The sequence below is a fragment of the Phocoena phocoena genome, chromosome 2, assembly GCF_963924675.1.
Source record: "Phocoena phocoena chromosome 2, mPhoPho1.1, whole genome shotgun sequence".
NCBI classification, from domain to species: domain Eukaryota; kingdom Metazoa; phylum Chordata; class Mammalia; order Artiodactyla; family Phocoenidae; genus Phocoena; species Phocoena phocoena.
Genome location: NC_089220.1, coordinates 102553691 through 102573248, shown reverse-complemented (window position 1 = coordinate 102573248; position 19558 = coordinate 102553691). Strand labels below are relative to the sequence as shown.

Here is a 19558-nt window from a genome sequence, read left to right as displayed (position 1 = left end):
TTTGGGAACATGTTAATTGTTTGAAGGAGGGGAAAGAATCTTTAAAATTAGGACTGTACTGAAAAATCTTGGCATTTTGGTCACATACTCACAAAGGGCCACTCCAGTGAAACAGGAGGAGGAAGAAGAAAAGGGATGCTTAGGCTGGGTGCCCTACCTAGTTTCTCAGGCAGGAAATAATCAACACCATGTTATTCTTGGATAAGAACAAATACTCACTTTCAAAAAGGTACCTGAAACAGGTCATACCTGTCCCTCTGCATCTTTGATTTTCGTTTCCAAGATCAGCTTGGCAGCCTGCTGCTCTTTGTTCAAGTGCTGGAGCCCCTCGTAGGTCGTTTTGTGCTCAGCAGAGAGCCTGGCTATGCTGGCGTCACATCTATCCGGGCGAACGACAAAGATAATTCTTATCAAAGTCTTCAAACACGCGCTAAAGCATCCTTACACGCTATAAAGTGCGCGACCGCACTCAAAGAAACTGCACTATGAATCATGCCTTGTAAGAGTTCTGAATGAATTCGGAGAGCTGCTCTCACTACGGTTTTTAAGTTAAACCACAGGGATGTTGCTTAATAAGACTAGAGATGTAACCATCAAAGCAACAAAGTCTTTACAAGGCTCACGAGTACAAAACTGAATATGCCGTGAGAGCCCAATTACAAAAAGCTTACACAGTGAGCCAGATGTGGTCTGTCGCTCTGTAGTACCACTCCCGCCCTCTCAGGTTCGGGGCCTCTTTGGATTTTGGAGGCAACTTCTACCACATTTGAAAGTACTATTCCTAACCTTTTACAAACCACCTGTAAGGCTATATGCTTTAAGTGTGGTCCAGGGCAGAAGGCTCTACAGCTGGTCCCAGATGCTCTGCCCTTGAGCCTTACAACTTGGCAGTTCCAAAGGTGCCCAAAGTATTTGAGGCAGATAAGCTGGGTTATGAAGCCTCTGTCAAACACTAACGGCAGAGTCACAGAATGACCCCCTAGGAATCGAGAGCAAAGTCAGGCCCTGTTCCAACACAATCATTCCTGCTTCGAGAAGGAGCAGCCAGCTTGCTACTGGGCTCCAGTAGAGACTGCATGCCTAAGCAGGGGTCACTGAGTGACCATGCAATCTGGGCAGCCCATCATGAACACCAAGCCATAGAAGTGGGCATACGGGCAGCACTCCGTCTTGGAGGGAAAGGGATATACAGACGTCAGGCTTAACAGTCCTAAAGGCGTAAGTAAATTACAGGAGCCCAGACTCCTGTGGCCTCTACTCTTCCTACTGCCAGTGTCCTTCAACTCACATGTATGGCCTGGGATCAGATGAGCTTAAAATACAAATGTTTAAAGTACTCAACAATCAAAGACAGATTCACATCCATCAAGAGAACTCTAAACTATTTTTAAAAAGCAGAGATGAAAAACGAATAAGGGGTTAAGAGAAAAAAATGAGAAATCCTAGAAATAAGCTAAACAGTTTTCTTAATAGAGCTGACAAACATGACTGGACATGATTGAAGATAAAATCAGTGAATTAGAAGATAGTAGCAAGGAGCTCACTCAGAATGCAGCAAAGACAGACAGAGATTCAAAACATGAAAAAATAGTTAAGAAAGATGGAGAACAAATAAAGAGATGCCAACATAAGTCAAAGAGAGGTTGAGAAGTCCCAAAAGAAAAAATGGAGAGAATGGCAAAAAAGCAATATTTGAGGTGTGAGTGCTGACAACTTTCTAAAACTGAAAAAAGACATGTGTTTTAAAGTATTCAATGAATACAAAGTGGCATAAGTAAAAATAAACAGAGCATGGTGAAATTCAGATAACCCATGATAAAGATAAAGATTTTAAAAGCTACCAGAGACTAAAGACAAAATGACTTTTTTGACTGACTGTAAGATTGACAGCACACAATTGATATCAGAAGACAGTAGATATCAGAAGACAATGAATATCATAAGATGTTGGAGAAACAGCTTCTAAGGATTGAGCGGAAACAACCTGTCATGCAAAAATAAGTACAAAATAAAGACAGTTTTAGACATACAAAGATTAAGAAACGTATCACCCACACAGCCATACTGAAAAAGTCATTAAATAATAGACTTCAGTAAGAGGAAAAGAACACCCAGAGAGAAGGAGTAGGATGTAAGAAACAACAGTGAGCAAACCAAGAAAATTTTTGGAAAATTTACTGTTTTGTAGACTCTGAAGAAAGTAAGCTACCAGTTCAATTATTCCAAACTTCTTGAGTCCTTACTTGGTACTGAATCACATTTTCTGTAAGTTGAACAACTTGTTTAGCTTAATCATTTGGCTAAAATGCTATAGTCCTTTTTGGAAGTAACAGAAAGAAAAAGTATTAGGATAAAAAAATGTTTAATATTGACTAAAATATTTTTTAATATTTTAAAACACAATCTGACAAAACTGCATATATGCACTTTCTAAATTTCAATGTTCATAATAAAATAGACACAAAGCAACAATTATGTCACTATCCTTCTATACTGGAAATCTTTTTTAACGTTTAAAGCTCAATGCTGGCATTTGTACAATCATGCTATTATCGCACACTGTAGGTGGAAAAGTATATTTTATAATCTTTCTTGAGGGCAACTTGGCAGTATATACCCCAAATCTTGAAACATGAATATATTTCTATGTACCTTTCAATCTAGGAATTAACCCCAAAGAAACAAAAGTGTGAGCAAAGAAAAATCAAACTAATTAAATTCTGTATAAATTCCTTGAACAATTTCCTGTTTTAGGATAAAACGAAAATCCTTTAAAACGCTCAGAAAGAGTTGGTCCCAACCCACTTACCTCCCTGCATCATCTCCTATATTCTGTCCCCTTTTTTTCCTCTGCCCTCAGCCACACTGATTACACTTCAGGGCTTTGAACTTATGTCACTCCTTCCCACTTCAAGGCCTTGATGCAGGCTGTTCTCTCCGTCTGCAGTGTTCTTCCCTGACCTTTTCACCTGCTTAGTTACTATTCATCCCTCAAGCTAAGCACACAAGTCACTTCCTTATGGAAGCCTTCCTGGAGCCACAAGAGTAGATCAGGTACAGCAAGTACACACTTTCAGGATGCCCCATATTTCTCTTTTACTGAACTTCTTATAATAAACACTTATTATTATTACTATTGATTATCATTAATCTCTTAATCCTTGTTTCATGACACGTTCTCATCATTAGTCCATGCATGGCTCACTTCATTCAGTTAATTATTATAATTATTATTATTATTTTTTGCTGTATGCGGGCCTCTCACCGTTGTGGCCTCTCCCGTCGCGGAGCACAGGCTCCGGACGCACAGGCCCAGCGGCCATGGCTCACGGGCCCAGCCACTCCGCGGCACGTGGGATCTTCCCGGACCGGGGCACGAACCCGTGTCCCCTGCATCGGCAGGCGGACTCTCAACCACTGCGCCACCAGGGAAGCCCCAGTTAATTACTTTTTAATAACTGCTCCTATTCTGAATCCTGTCATCATTCCCTTGTTCTCCCTTTAAGACTATATTACACACATACACACACATATGCATGTGTGTGTACATATACATATATACATACATATATATATTTCTTGAAAGTATGTTATGTGTGGCTTAGTTGAATTCAACTTTTAAAAAGCCATTATATCATATGTAATATTTTGATACTTACTGTTTTCACTTATTGCTAAGATTCAACTATATTGTTACACGCCACCGTAGTTCTTCATTTTAACTACAGAATAACATTCTGTTTGTTACAATTTATTTGTCCACAGTCCCACTGCTGGGCACGTTGGGTTATTTTGGGATTTTGCTCTTGTGAACAATGCTGCTATGAACATGCTCTCCTGTGGTACAAGCACAACCATGTATCTCAGGCAGAATTTGATGGATCACAGACTATGTGTATGTTCAACATGGGGAGGTAATATCAGACCCCACTAATTTATACTCCTACTAGCAATGGGTAAGAGATCTTAGGCACCTACACCCTCTCTAATGCTTGGCATTGTCAGATATTTCAGATGCCAATCAGCTGGGTGTAAAAAAGCATATATTGTTATGTTTTTAAATTTTCATTTCAACATTAACCAGTGTTGTTGAATCTCTTCACAGGTTTATCGGCCATATCTGTTTCTTCTTTGGTAAGATATCAGTTCATGTCTCTTACTCACTGTTATACTGGGTTGTTTGCATTATTCTTATTAACTTGTATGAGGTCTTTATACATTCTTGACACTAACCTTTTACCATCCAATATCTTCCTCAATTTGTAACTTCTTACCTTCTTCTTTAAGAATGATGAGCAACGTTTTAAATTTTAAAATAATCAAATCCATCAATGCCTTTTATATCAAGAGGAAATCCTCCGCTACCTAAAGGTCTAAAACAGGGGTCCCCCAACCCCCGGGCCACAGACCAGTACTGGTCCATGGCCTGTTAGGAACCGGGCCGCACAGCAGGAGGTGAGCGGTGGGGCTGAGCGAGTGAAGCTTCATCTGTATTTACAGCCGCTCCGCATTGCTCGCATTACCGCCTGAGCTCCGCCTCCTGTCAGATCAGCGGTGGCATTAGATTCTCATAGGAGCGCGAACCCTACTGTGAACTGCGCATGTGAGGGATCTAGGCTTCGCGCTCCTTATGAGAATCTAATGCCGCTGCTGATCTGACAGGAGGCGGAGCTGAGGCGGTGATGCTAGCGCGGGGGAGTGGCTGCAAATACAGATTATCATTAGCAGACAGGTTTGACTGCGCAGAGACCATAATAAATCAACTGCTTGTAGACTCATATCAAAACCCTATTACTTGAGGTGGATAGACCTAGAGTCTGTCATACAGAGTGAAGTAAGTCAGAAAGACAGAGACAAATACCGTATGCTAACACATATATATGGAATTTAAGAAAAAAAAAATGTCACGAAGAACCTAGGGGTAAGACAGGAATAAAGACACAGACCTACTAGAGAATGGACTTGAGGATATGGGGAGGGGGAAGGGTGAGCTGTGACAAAGCAAGAGAGAAGCATGGACATATATACACTACTAAACGTAAGGTAGATAGCTAGTGGGAAGCAGCCGCATAGCACTGGGAGATCAGCTCGGTGCTTTGTGACCGCCTGGAGGGGTGGGATAGGCAGGGTGGGAGGGAGGGAGACGCAAGAGGGAAGAGATATGGAAACATATGTATATATATAACTGATTCATTTTGTTGTAAAGCAGAAACTAACACATCATTGTAAAGCAATTATACTCCTATAAAGATGTTTTTAAAAAAAACCCTATTACTGGCTTCCCTGGTGGCACAGCAGTTAGGAGTCCACCTGCCAATGCAGGTGACACGGGTTCGAGCCGTGGTCCGGGGAGATCCTACATGCCCCAGAGTAACTAAGCCCGTGTGGAGCAACTAAGCCCGTGGGCCACAACTACTGAGCCCGCGGGCCTAGAGCCTGTGCTCCGCAACATGAGAAGCCACAGCAATGAGAAGCCCACGCACCCCAAATAAAGAGTAGCCCCCACTCGCTGCAACTAGAGAGAGCCTTTGTGCATCAACGAAGACCCAACCCAGCCAAAAATAAATAAATAAATATATTTATGAAAAAAATAAAAACCCTATTACTGAATGGTAAGTGACAATTAAGCTGCATCTGGTGGCAGGCTTTAAGTCAGAATCCAACACTTATTTTAGTCCACGCGTGGCCCGCCCATTATTTTATTTACCACTTCCATCCACGCCTCTTTCCCACACTGTGCACTTATCTCAGTCACAGTTTTGGTAAGCCCACAAGCTAACCCTAGCCAAAACGAGTAATAAACAAACGCTGCTGGAGAGCTTCTCTGAAAAGACCCAATGATGAGACAGCAGAAGCCTCTAAGACTGCCAACAAAAAGAAAGCTGCATTTAAAAGAAAATACCAAGAGTCCTACTTAAATTATGGGTTCATCACAACAGGTGATTCACATTCTCCAAGCCCGCTTTGTATAATATGTGGCAACCGGCTACCCAACAAAGGCACGAAACCTTCAAAACTGCTTCTCCACGCGGAGACCAAGCACCCTGCATTAAAAGACAAGGCTTTAGAGTTTTTCAAAAGAAAAAAACATGAACACGAAGAACAGAAGCAAGTATTGAAGGCCACCACTTCATCAAATGTGTCTGCACTGAGAGCATGAAATGTGTCTGCATTGCTAAAGCTAAGAAGCCCTTTACTGTTGGTGAACAGTTGATCCTGTCTGCTGCTAAGGACGTTTGTCGTGAACTTTTAGGAGAGGCTGCAGTTCAAAAGGTGGCATGTGTTCCTCTTTCGGCTAGCACCATAACTAGATGAATTGATGAAACAGCAGAAGATACTAAGGCACAACTGTTAGAGAGGATTAATGAGTCACCATGGTATGCAATCCAGGTTGACGAGTCTACCAAAGTTGACAACAAGGCAACAATGCTTGTTTTTGTGCGATACATCTTTCAGGAGGATGTGCATGAGGATATGTCATGTGCACTTTTGTTGCCAACCAACACCACAGCTGCAGAACTATTAGGGTCTTTGAATGATTACATATCAGGAAAACTGAATTGGTCATTTTGTGTCAGTATATACACAGACAGAGCGGCTGCCATGACTGGACAGCTTTCTGGTTTCACTACTCAGGTCAAAGAGGTCACTTCTGAATGTGAGTCTACACACTGTGTCACCCATAGAGAAATGATGGCTACCCGAAAAATGTCACCTGAACTTAACAACGTTTTGCAGGACGTGATTAACATTATCAGCCACATTAAAGTACATGCCCTTAACTCACGTCTGTTCGCGCAGCTCCGTGAGGAGATGGACGTAGAGCACAGACGTCTTCTCTTATACACAGAAGTGAGATGGCTTTCTAAAGGTAGGTCACTGGCCAGAGTTTCTGAGTTACGAGAGCCGCTCCAGAGATTTTAGAAAAACAGTCACCAGTGGCAGCACATTTCAGTGACACAGAATGGGTCACAAAACTCGCTTACTTGTGGGCTTCCCTGGTGGCGCAGTGGTTGAGAGTCCGCCTGCCGATGCAGGAGACACGGGTTCATGCCCCGGTCCGGGAAGATCCCACATGCCGCGGAGCGGCTGGTCCCGTGAGCCATGGCCGCTGAGCCTGCGCGTCCGGAGCCTGTGCTCCGCAACGGGAGAGGCCACAGCAGTGAGGCCTGCGTACCGCAAAAAAAAAAACCCACAAAAAACAAAAAAAACTTGCTTACTTGCGAGAAATATTCAACCTGCTCAGCGAACTCAATCTGTCACTTCAGGAGAGAACCACAACTGTGTTCAAGTTGGCAGATAAGGTGGCTGCATTCAAAGCCAAACTGGAATTATGGGGGCGATGAGTAAACGTTAGGATTTTTGACATGTTTCAAACATTAGCAGAGATTTTGAAAGAGACTGAGCCAGAGCCTTCTTTCTCCCAGCTGGTGCATGATCACCTATCTCAGCTTTCAGAAGAGTTTGAGCATTACCTCTCAAGCACAAAAGACCCCCAAACAGGGAAGGAATGGATCCGCGACCCATTTGTGAATAAGCCAGGTGAAGCGACTTTGTCCATGCTAGAAGAGGATCAACTTCTTGAGACTGCAAGTGACGGTGGCCTTAAAAGTATGTCTGAGACAACTTCATATGATCTGGATTAAGGTGAAAGCGGAACAGCCTGAGATTGCCACAAAAGTACTGAAAAGCCTGCTTCCATTTCCAACATCCTGCAGTTTTCTGCAGTGACAGCAACCGAAACAAGATTACGGAGGAGACTAGACATAAGCAACACACTTCGGGTGTCACTGTCTCCCGTCATCCCCAGATGGGACCATCTAGTTGCCGGAAAACAAACTCAGGGCTCCCACTGATTCCGCATTACGGTGAGTTGTATAATTATTTCATTATACATTACAATGTAATAATCATAGAAATGAAGCACAATAAATGTAATGTGCTTGAATCATCCCCAAACCGCATCCCCTCTGCCCCGGTCCGTGGAAAAACTGTCTTCCACAAAACTGGTTCCTGGTGCCAGAAAGGCTGGGGACTGCTGGCCTAAAATATATCCATCTATATATTTCTATTAAAAGTTTTAATTCTTATGTTTAGCATTTAAGTCCTTTACTCATCTGGAGTGGATTTTGTATCTGGTGTGAGGCAGGAAACAAAGGATCTTTTTTGATAAGGATAATAAAATTTCTAGCTCCACTTACAGAACAATCCCTCCTTTCTCCACTGATCTGCTGTGCCATCTATCACATATACCAAAGTCCCAGACATGTGTGGTTCAATTTCTGGACTTTCTATCCTATTCCATTGTTCAGTTTCTCTATCCCTAAGCCAACAACATACCATCTTAATTACTGTAGTTTCATAACAAGTCTTGCTATCATCTGGTAGGGCAATTCTCCCCTCCTTGGTCATCTTCAGAAGTGTCCCGGATATTTTTTACTCTTAACCCTGACATATAAACATTAGGATCATCTTATCAAGTTTCTCTGTAAAACTCTGAATTCTAATTGGAATTCCATTGATTCTAAAGATGAATTTGTGAAAACTGATACTTTTAAAGATATTAAGATTTCCTACCCTTGAATATAATACCCATTTCTATTTACTAATGTTTTCTTATTATTTCTTTTTCTTTAATAAATTTATTTATATTTTTGGCTGCGTTGGGTCTTCGTTGCTGCACACAGGCTTTCTCTAGCTGCGGCGCGCAGGGGCTACTCTTCATTGCGGTGTGCGGGCTTCTCACTGTGGTGGCTTCTCTTGTTGCGGAGCACGGGCTCTAGGCGCGTGGGCTTCAGTAGTTATGCCACGCAGGTTCAGTAGCTGTGGCGCACGGGTTTAGTTGCTCCACAGCATGTGGGATCTTCCCAGACCAGGGATCGAACCTGTGTCCCCTGCATTGTCAGGCAGATTCTCAACCACTGTGCCACCAGGGAAGCCCCTCTTATTATTTCTTAATCAAATTTTAAAAAATTTTCAAGAAGTCTTGAATAATTTTTGTTAGATCTATGCCTAGTTATTACGCATTCTCTGATTTTATTTTAAATGGTATCTTCATTTTAAGCATGTTTTCTAGTTGTTTGCTATTGGTTTACAGTAAAGAAACTGACCTTTGTACATTAATATATATAGCCACCTTGCTAAATTTACATTAACAGATTAAGAGAGAAAAATTATCTGATGATTTGAACAGATGCAAAAAACATTTGAGAAAACTCAATGCAAATTATAAAGATTCTTAGTAAATTTGGAATGTAAGAAAACATACTGAATCTGATAAATCCATGTTTGATTATCATCCAAAAATGGAAAACCTCTGGAGGTATTCTCATTAAAGCTGAAAACCAGAGAAAGATGCCCACTACCACAATTTCTACTTAACTGTATTGAACATTTTAGCCTGTACAAGATGACAAGAAGAAGAGACTAAGGATATGAGGATCAGAAAAGAAGAAATTAAATTGTCATTACTTGTAGATGATATCATTTCTACAGAACCCCCCCCAAATCTACAAATCAGAATCATAAGTGAAATAAAATAATTATTTTGCAATAATTCATTTAATGTCTCTCTCTCCTGCTAGAAAGAATATAAGCTGCATTTAAGGAAGAAGGACAACTGCTTTTCTCATCACTAAAACCCTAGTGCCTAGCACAGTGCCTTGCATGTAGTAGGGGCTCAATAAATATTTGCAAATGAATGACTTTAAGGAATAGTACTACATACCATGCACTGTACAAGATACATGACCTATATTAGTTCATTTACTCCTCACAAATCATCCCCACTCCACAAATGCTGGTTAAAAACACCACCAGGGCTTCCCTGGTGGCGCAGTGGTTGAGGGTCCGCCTGCCGGTGCAGGGGACGCGGGTTCGTGCCCCGGTCTGGGAGGATCCCGCGTGCCGCGGAGCGGCTGGGCCCGTGGGCCGTGGCCGCTGGGCCTGCGCGTCCAGAGCCTGTGCTCCGCGATGGGAGAGGCCACGGCAGTGAGAAGCCCGCGTACTGCAAAAAAAAAAAAAAAAAAAAAACACCACCAAATACCCTTCTTTTAAATTTTGAGTTCACAATTTTTAAGCAAAACATTATTTAAATCGTATTTGGGGAAATCTGAGGTTTTAACATACTATAGAAAGGCATTATTTTCCAATCCAAATAGAAGATTATTGGCTAGAAACTGTCAGGTATCACTCCATCAGACCAGTTCACCATCTTTACACAGCTGTTCAAGGGACTATGTTTGAAGAAGTTACTTGAAAAGTCTCAGAATGATCCCGAAGCTCATGGCTCACACGTTTGCACTAGCTATAGCTTGGCTTTTATATTTTGTCTCACTTGGAAACACAAATACTACTACATAAATTTCCATTAATACAGGAGTGGCTAAATACGTTCAAACATGGTACATACATATAGCAGAATACTCTCTATCCAATTAAAAAGTACGTCACATTTGTGTGCACACAAGAAGGAGGCCCACAGTATATTGTTACGTCGAAACAAGTGGCAGAATAGCATGTAGAATACCTTGTAAAATTAAAATCCCACTGTTAGGTAATTATTACACTGCAAATCATTACATTACCGTAGTGATAAATTATCTTATAATTATGTATGAGAAGAGTCTAAAAGGACAGATACCAAACTGTTAACATTAATTACCTCTAAGAAGTAAAACAGAGCTAGGAGCTGGTGAGCCTCCATTCTTCTACTTCATGTATTTCATAGTATTTCTGACTGTTTATCACAAGCATATACCATTTCTGTTCCTTCATAAGTACAAGGGCAGGGTAGGCAGGGGATGCAGGGAGGGACACGGGGTGTGATACCAAAGCCTCCCGTCAGGAAATATACACAGTGAAATCAACTGTGGTTTTCTTAGGTTAATAACAATGTATTCTCAAATGTTTCAGGAAAAAATTTCGTTTAAAAAGAATAATAGAGTAAGTTACTTGTAATAATGATAGAGTAAGTAAAATGCTAACACTTGGTAAATCTTGCAAGTTTTCTATGAGTTTAAAATTATTTCAAATATATATATAAGAAAAAAGGATAAGCAATATTACTCTCTCAGCTAGTAGTGAATCAAAGACATCATTCTTCTCTTTTCTAGAAACACACTCATAAAAGGCAGACTTGGGGCTCGAATATAGCTGCGTATGTGACTCAGGCGCTTTAGTTAGACAAGAATTTGCAATGAATCTGACCAGTTGTCCTGTTTCATCCTGAAGTTATATTATAGATGAACCAATAATGCACTCATTGCAAATTTTCCCTTTTCGGATCTTTGGGCAGCTGTTATCTCCCAGGTACAGTTCTTGGTTGTGGCCGTCGGGTGGCAGAATGACTCTATCACTTGGCTATCTGATCAATGATGGCAGGGAGGTGGTCAGAAGTCCAGAACAGAGACCCGAAGGTCTAGCAACAGACATGATTTGGGCACCATGCTTAGGCAGATCTTCTCTTACAGCTCATGAGATGGTGGCGTATGGCATAGAAAAGGCAATGACACTTACATAATGCCTTACTTTATCTCTTCACCTCGGCATTTTATAATCTTGCAACCTTATATAGGTGAATACAGTACAATAAGACATTTTGACAGAGAGACCACATTCACATAACATTCGTTATAGTAAATTGCTATAATTTTCTATTTTATTATTAATTATTGTTAATCTCTTACTTACTTTATAAATTAAACTTTACCATAGGGATGTACGTATAGGAAAAATCATAGTATATATAGGGTTCAGTGCTATCCTTGGTTTCAGGCATCCACTGGGAGTCTTGGAATGTATTCCCTTGGGACTACTGTATCATAATCTAAGCCTCCAACATGGGTGTTATCCATGGCCTAACAAAATATTGGCATTATCAAGAAGTTCCATGATATAGAAGCACATCTTACAACTATATCAACTTAAATTCCTAGGTGCCCGTCCCTGCATAACCACTGACAGAGTGCTTTGGGTTTTGGGGGTTTCTTTGTTTTGCTTTCTGCTAGTTATTAAATTGTAGTGAATGACATTCGTAGGAAATATCTCTAGTTCCAGCTTGATCTCTTTCAATCAACAGCAATAAAGCTAATGTAAATTGAAAAAAAAATGGCAATGACACTTAAAACATTAAGTTGCTCATCTTCCATATAATAATAATAATTATATATATAATTATTGTATGTATACATCATTAAGCCCTTAAGTGCTGGCAATAATTTAATTGAATCAGACTACATAGAAATTTACATCCCAGGACATTGTCAAAAACAGCAGAACATGACATATACACACTACTATATATAAAAGAGATAACCAACAAGGACCTACTATATAGCACAGGGAATTATACTGAATATTTTGTAATAACCTATAAGGAAAAAGAATCTGAAAAAGAATATATATATATATATATATATATATATATCTCACTGTACTGTACACCTAAAAGTAGCATGATATTGTAAATCAACTATTTGTCAATTTTTAAAAAAAGAATTATATCGGGGATACACAGACCTACTAGAGAACTCCATTCTCTAGTAGAATGGCGCAGTGATTGAGAGTCCACCTGCCGATGCAGGGGACATGGGTTCGTGCCCCGGGTCCGGGAAGATCCCACATGCCGCGGAGCGGCTGGGCCCGTGAGCCATGGCCACTGAGCCTGCGCCTCCGGAGTCTGTGCTCCGCGACGGGAAAGGCCACAGCAGTGAGAGGCCCGTATACCACACACACAAAAAAAAAAGTAAAGGAAGAGATACTGCCAATGTCTCATCAAGCAGAGAATACCAATAAAGAGACAGAATTTTTTTTTTAAAGAACCAAGCAGACCCAATCAAGAACATAAAAAGAAAACCCTTAGAATGGGGGAATTTTTTTTCAAATCAGCTATCTGACAAGAGAATTGTATCTAGACTATATAAAGAACTACTACAACTCAATAATTAAAAAAAAAAAAAACCCTCAATTTGAGAAGGGGCAAAGGATCTGAATAAACAGTTCTCCAAAGAAAATATACAGATGACCAATAAGTACATTAAATGATGTTCACCACCTTTAGTTATTAGGGAAATGCAAATCAAAACCACAGTAAGATGCCACTTCACACTCACTAGCTTGGCTATAATCAAAAAGACATATAACACGTGTGGAAGAGGAGGTGTAGAAACCAGAGCCTCATACGCTGCTGCTGGCAACATAAAATGGTGCAGCCACTTTGGAAAACAGTCTGGCTGTTCTGTTCCTCAAAGGGTAAAATACAGAGTTACCATATTACTCAACAACTATACTCCTAGGTATACACATCCAAGAGAAATGAAAACATATGACCATACAAACTTGTACGTGAATGTTCAAAACAGCATTATTTATAATGGCCAAAAACCTTTAACTTGATGATATCCAATTTATCTATTTTTTTCTTTACACCGGGACTTGCTTACCCTGAGGGAACTTGCACACCTGCCTCAGTACACAGGTATTTCTCCTCTAAGGCTCTGACACCATCCAAACAGACCTCATAGAGGAAAGCGGATGAAGCCACTGAGTCTTGGACAAATGAAGATGATAAGCCAAAAAATGGACCAAATGTCTCGTTAGGAACAGGAAAGCTGAACTCTGAGCTCTGCGTTAGGGAGGGGTAGGAAACTCTCCGAGACAGTCCTGTTTAGGGTGTGTTCTGCTTAGTGGGGTAGCGATGTCTGTCACCTCCATAGATAATTTGCCTTTGCCCTTTCCAGCTGGATCTCCACGGAGGAATCAGGACCTGTTTCCTATCAATTACTTCACCAATGGATCCATGAACACTATAAGATAAAACCTGAAATAATGTTGCAGCCTAGTCATTAAGACTATCACTGTAAAAGTTCATAGCCTTTCAACACCATCATATAATTAATGCAAGAAAACCGAAACTTTGCCAAGGAATTTTTATTTCCCATGAGTTTGTTTCAACAAAGTCTCATTAGCGTTCCAGGAAAAAGATGAATATAGCCACAAAACAAAGCAAAAATATGTGGTGCTTCCAACATGTTTTGTTTTTAATTGTTTCGGAGTAAAAAGGCATTTGTTTACAGAGAAAGAACAAGCTGGGTAGAGAAGTTAGTAAGAAACTGCAGAAGAAAAATGTAAAATGCCTGAAAGTATTTCAAAATTTTGTAATTAGAACCAGTATTACGAGGATAATTTCACTGCAGCTGCTCCTGAGACAATAATAGGTCCCATTTGCTCTATATTCACTCCATCCCATGCACACACTAAGCCTCTTACATATATCGCCTCACTTAATCTTCATCTGCAACTCAAGTGACGACGAAAATTTCCAAAGTTCTCCTGAAGTTCTTACTCTGCCTTGTAGCTCTGAAGCTCCTCAACTCCTCATAGTTCTGAGAGGTGTAACAGAGCTGGGGTTTCGTTTCAGCTGATCTCCACAGAAAAGATTCAAGTTTTCTCAGTCCAATTACAGTGATTTTTCCAAATCATTAATTCATCCAAACAAACATTTATTGAGTACCTACTGTTTTCCAGAGACTGTTCTATGCACTGAAGGTACAAAAATAAAAGATGCGGTACTCCACCCCAAGACAACAGAGAGACTCAATAGAACAGAGAGTGGGGTACCTGAGAAGACTTCCTGGAGGAGGCTGAATTTTCAAGGCTGACTAGAAGTTAGAAAAGAAAGGGAAAAGGCATGCTAGGTACAAGAACAGCATGTGCAAAGGCACAGATATAGGAGAGCATGGCCCATTCAGGGAACAGCAAGCAGTGGATTACTGCTGAAAGGTACAGTGCGAGGGTAGAGAGAGGTAAGGGGGTCAACGGGGTATCTCTCACCAAGGGCCATACTGAGACTGGAGTTCACCCAGCTGAGGACAGAAAATCACACAAGAGTAGAACCAGGAGCCCTCTGCTGTGAGACAGATGTTCATCCAGTGGACCCAAATACACAGGCCAAATATTCAGGGCTCTTCGTGTGTTGTCTGCACAAATACCCCCTAACATCCCAAAGAGGCCTTGGATCCTGTGGGTCCCCTTTTCCCCCTCCCACCCTTTGCAGGCCACTTTCATTCTCGCCTCAAGATGATTTGAATCCCGTATTATCTCCACAGCTCCTGTGTACACTCCTGCTTGACCCTTGACAGCAAGAGAGAGCAGAAGAGGCCTGCAAACTCTTTAGAGATTCTGCACCTCCAGCAAGCTCCCAGGTGACAGGGACGTTACTGGTCCATGGGGCACCCTTTCAGTACTGAGTGCCTAGAACAGCACTCTTCCTCCTACCTGAGGGGAAGGATCTCTTTTTCAAATGTACAATCTACCATGGACCAATACTTTCAGAAAATAAAATAAAAATGAATGACAAGAAAAGTGAAATTTTAAAAAGACACACAAACTATAAGTCCCAACTGTGTATTATTGGGCTCAGTAAACATAACATTAACCTAGCAAATTACTGAGGTCAACTGAGCCCTCCCCTCATCGACTCCTGCACACACAGCTCCAACTACAGAAGCACAAGAAATCAGGGCTGCTCAAAACAAGGTCTAACTGCCACTGCTACATTTTATGGGCAAAGGAGAGGATGTACTAGAAGAAGCAAAGGATTTGCTTTGGGGCTCCACGAATATATTCCCCACTAAAATGGAGTTGATGAAAACTCGCTCCTGATACATAGAGGTGCAAACATCTGACCACCTACCTGGCCACTCGTCCCCGGAGATCTCCCAGGCCGGAGAGTTGCCGCATCTCCAGAGTCTTTAAGGCAGAATTTGTTCCATAGCTAATGTTGTCCCGGGCGCGGATCTGCTCCTGGAGTACCTGAGCAACACACAAAAACACTAACGGAGTCATCCGGGAATTCACATGCTGCCACAGAAGCATTTTACGCTTTTGGTAAAAACAAGAATGTTCAACTCCTTTCAGAAGAGGCTCCTTTGTAATAGTCACCTGATATACATGGAGAACCAGGGGCTTATAAGAGAGACCTCAGAGATGACACTTGGACCAAGGCCCTGCATTTACCAGTAAAAACACTGAGACTCAGATGTCAGGTGACTTGATGGAGGTCCCGCTGCAGGAAGAGGCAAAGCTGAGACTAGAAGCCTGGACTCGTGGAGCACAGTTCAGAGGTCTTACCCCGCGCCAGGGTGCTTTTTAATAGTCATTGTTTTAGGCGAACGATCCCTAAATCTGGGAAATAATAAATCAAGAAAAAGGCGGGGAAGAGGGCATCAGACAAAGAGGCCCAAATTCCAGTCCCTCCAGCTGTGTGATCCTGGGAAAGTGTCTCAAGTTTTCTGAGCTTCCTTCTCCTCATCTGTTGATAGTAATGGTGATTATACTCTTAAGGCCACTTTATGGGAACATTACATAAGATAATGCGTACAAAGCACTTAGCACAATGCCTAGTACATGGTAAATACAGCAAATGCTAATGATTCTTTCTAGTACCTATTCGTAACAACATTTATACAGTACTGGAATGGTAGAATGTGTCTCAGAGAAAAGACATTAAATGAAAGCAGAACTACTGGAAGATGGTATGACCCAACACAAAAGCATGAACTTGTGGAGCATCCATCCTGGGAAATCTGCAAAGGAATGATGGAGATGAAGGGGGCATCTGTGGTATTTATTGAGCATGTCCTGGGAGGAGCCCAGGGCTGCGATCCACGCTGACATGCACAAATCCACACAGCGCCCTGTGAGGGAGGTACTCTCAGGAGACCTGTGCTATAGACCAGGAAGTGAGGCACCAACAACTGAACTGATAAACCCAACATCACCTGGGGAGCAAGTGGCTAGCTGGGACTGACCCAGGCAGCCTGGCTCGAGAATCCAAGCTCATAACCACGCTGCAATGGTGCCTGCCAAACCAGCAAAGAATCTGAGACAGAAGCACTAAGGACACACAGACAGATATGAAAACCCAAGTCCTAGGTTACAGGAGACCCCTCAAAAGCAAAAGTTCGCATCAGACGTTTCTTTGAACATTTCCTTATCCTTTTGCTCAGCGCCTCCTTTCCCCCTCCCTCCTCCTCTCCCTGTATTCTGTCCTCCACATTCCCGCCACCCCATTACCACACTCTCTCCTTCTTTTTTTTCTAAATAAATGTATTTAATTATTTATCTGGCCGCATTGGGTCTTCATTGCTGCTCACAGGCTTTCTCTAGTTGCAGCGAGCAGGGGCTACTCTTCGTTGTAGTACGCTGGCCACTGTGTGGTTGCTTCTCACCAACAGTGTGGTGGCTTCTCTTGTTGTGGAGCACGGGCTCTAGGTGTGCGGGCTTCAGTAGTTGTGGCACACAGGCTCAGTAGTTGTGGTGCACAGGCTTAGTTACTCCACGGCATGTGGGATCTTCCCATACCAGGGCTTGAACCCATGTCCCCTGCACTGGCAGGTGGGTTTTTAACCACTGCGCCACCGGGGAAGTCTCTCCTTCTTTTCAAAGAGAAAGCTTTTGATTTCTCGTATGGTTTCCCTTTCAGCCATTTTTTTAAAAATTTCCGATTTGCCTGATGTCAACTTGAGTATCTATTCTCTTTTGCTTTCGTTTTGTTTTTTGTTGTTGTTATTTTAAAAGATGAGTACCAAGTTCCTTTACTTTAACTATTTCTTCCTTAATAATGAAGACATTTCCTCTTTTTTTTTTTTTTTTTTTTTTTTGCGGTACGCGGGCCTCTCACTGTTGTGGCCTCTCCCGTTGCGGAGCACAGGCTCTGGACGCGCAGGCTCAGCGGCCATGGCTCACAGGCCCAGCCACTCGGCGGCATGTGAGATCTTCCCGGACCGGGGCACGAACCCGTGTCCCCTGCATCGGCAGGCGGACTCTCAACCACTGCGCCACCAGGGAAGCCCTGACATTTTCATTTTAGTACAGTATTTTCTGTGTCCACGGGTTGTGTGCGAAGTGTTTTCTTTTTTATTGTTTTAATTTCAGTTTTGAATTCCTCTTTGGTCTAAGGATATCTAGGTATCTAAAGATTACTTAGAATTGTATTTCTTCATTTTCAAGGAGATTTTTTTCTATCATTTTTACTATTTATTTCTAACTGTACTGGCTTATGATCAAAAATATGATCTGTAATATATTTAATTTTTTGAATGTATTGTGGTTTGCTTTGTGGCACATGACTGATTTTTCAAAAGTTTCATGAAAAAACTATTCAAGGAACAAAAGGTTCAATGTTGCGTATTAGATTGAGTTTGCTGACTTATTTATTTATTTTTGTCTACTAGATCACTCCAACGATGAAGAGGTGTTATGAATTCTTACACTGTAAGATACTTTCATCAAGGTCTGCTTACATTTTTAATGCTGTTTACTTTACATATTTATCTGCCATTTTATTTGGACATACAGATTTATGATCAAAGTGGCCACAGCCATTATATAATAACTTTTTCATCTGATTTAGTGCTTGTAACATTCAGTTTCATCTTACCTACTATTAACATTGCTACTATACTTTATAAATAATAAAGCAAATATCTGCTTGGTCTAACTATACACCAGACACTGTTCTAAGTGCTATAGGTATGATAACTGGTTTAATTCTCACAAAACGCTATGAAGGAGAGATTATTATTATCCCCATTTCACAGGTGGTGAAATCTCTATGTGATCAAGTAACTTGCCCAAAGCCACAGGCAATGCCTGAGGGAGCTGGGATTTGCACCAGGAGCTTGGCTCCACGGACTGTGCTCTCAATCATGACAGTATGCTACCTTATATTTTCATTCGTCCTTCCATCTCACTTTCTTTTTTTTCAATTTTACTGAAGTATTGTTGATTTACGATGTTGTGTTAATTTCTTCTGTGCGGCAAAGTGACTCAGCTATACATTATATATATCTATATATGTATCTACAGAGATATATATATTCTTTATATAGAGAAATATATATTCTTTTTCATATTCTTTCCCATTATGGTTTGTCACAGAATATTGAATATAGTTCCCTGTGCTACACAGTAGGACGCTGTTGTTACATCTCACTTTAGAGTTACAATTTACGGTGTTTTTGTTGTTGTTTCCCTTCTCCTTTTCCCTATTTTGACTGGTTTAATCAGGTTACCGTTCATTGCCTTTTCTCCCCTTGTTAACTGGGGAATGTTCTGGCCATTGCTAGTCCATGAACGGCTACCTCCCCTTTCCCAACATTTATAACCATGTACGCACCTACTCCAGGCTCTATCCCTGCACAGCACCCCTCTCCTCCACGCGAGACACTTATTTAGCACATTCACACCCACCCTCCTTCATCCTTCAACCCCAGATGATTTATGTGGAAGGATTTTTACTTTTCTCCCCGTCTTGCTTTTCCCCACGCCAACTAGGCGTTGCTAAAATAACTCAATACTTCTAGTTGGGATACAATTAGAATTTTGCTTGTAGAAGGGCCCTTCTTTTTCAATTATCTTTTTCTTCTTCTTCTTTTTTTAGCACTCTGTTACCCAGTCCCAGGCATTTATCTATATCCATTTACATGAAATGACAAGTCTTTTTCTAAGGATCACCAATTACCTTTGTGCTTCTCCTTTTCATTTTCCCCTATCT

General features: G+C 41.3%; 1 protein-coding gene across 1 annotated transcript in view; it reads right to left on the bottom strand.

Moving 5' to 3' along the window:
* The window catches only part of FAM81A (family with sequence similarity 81 member A), a 50362-nt gene that overhangs the window by 13219 nt on the left and 17585 nt on the right, over nt 1–19558 (bottom strand). The window contains exons 3-4 of the mRNA XM_065872742.1: nt 15695–15813; nt 250–379 (exon numbers count right to left, since the gene is read on the bottom strand). Coding sequence (XP_065728814.1) covers nt 250–379; nt 15695–15813 — 249 coding nt within the window. The remainder of the gene's footprint in view (nt 1–249; nt 380–15694; nt 15814–19558) is intronic.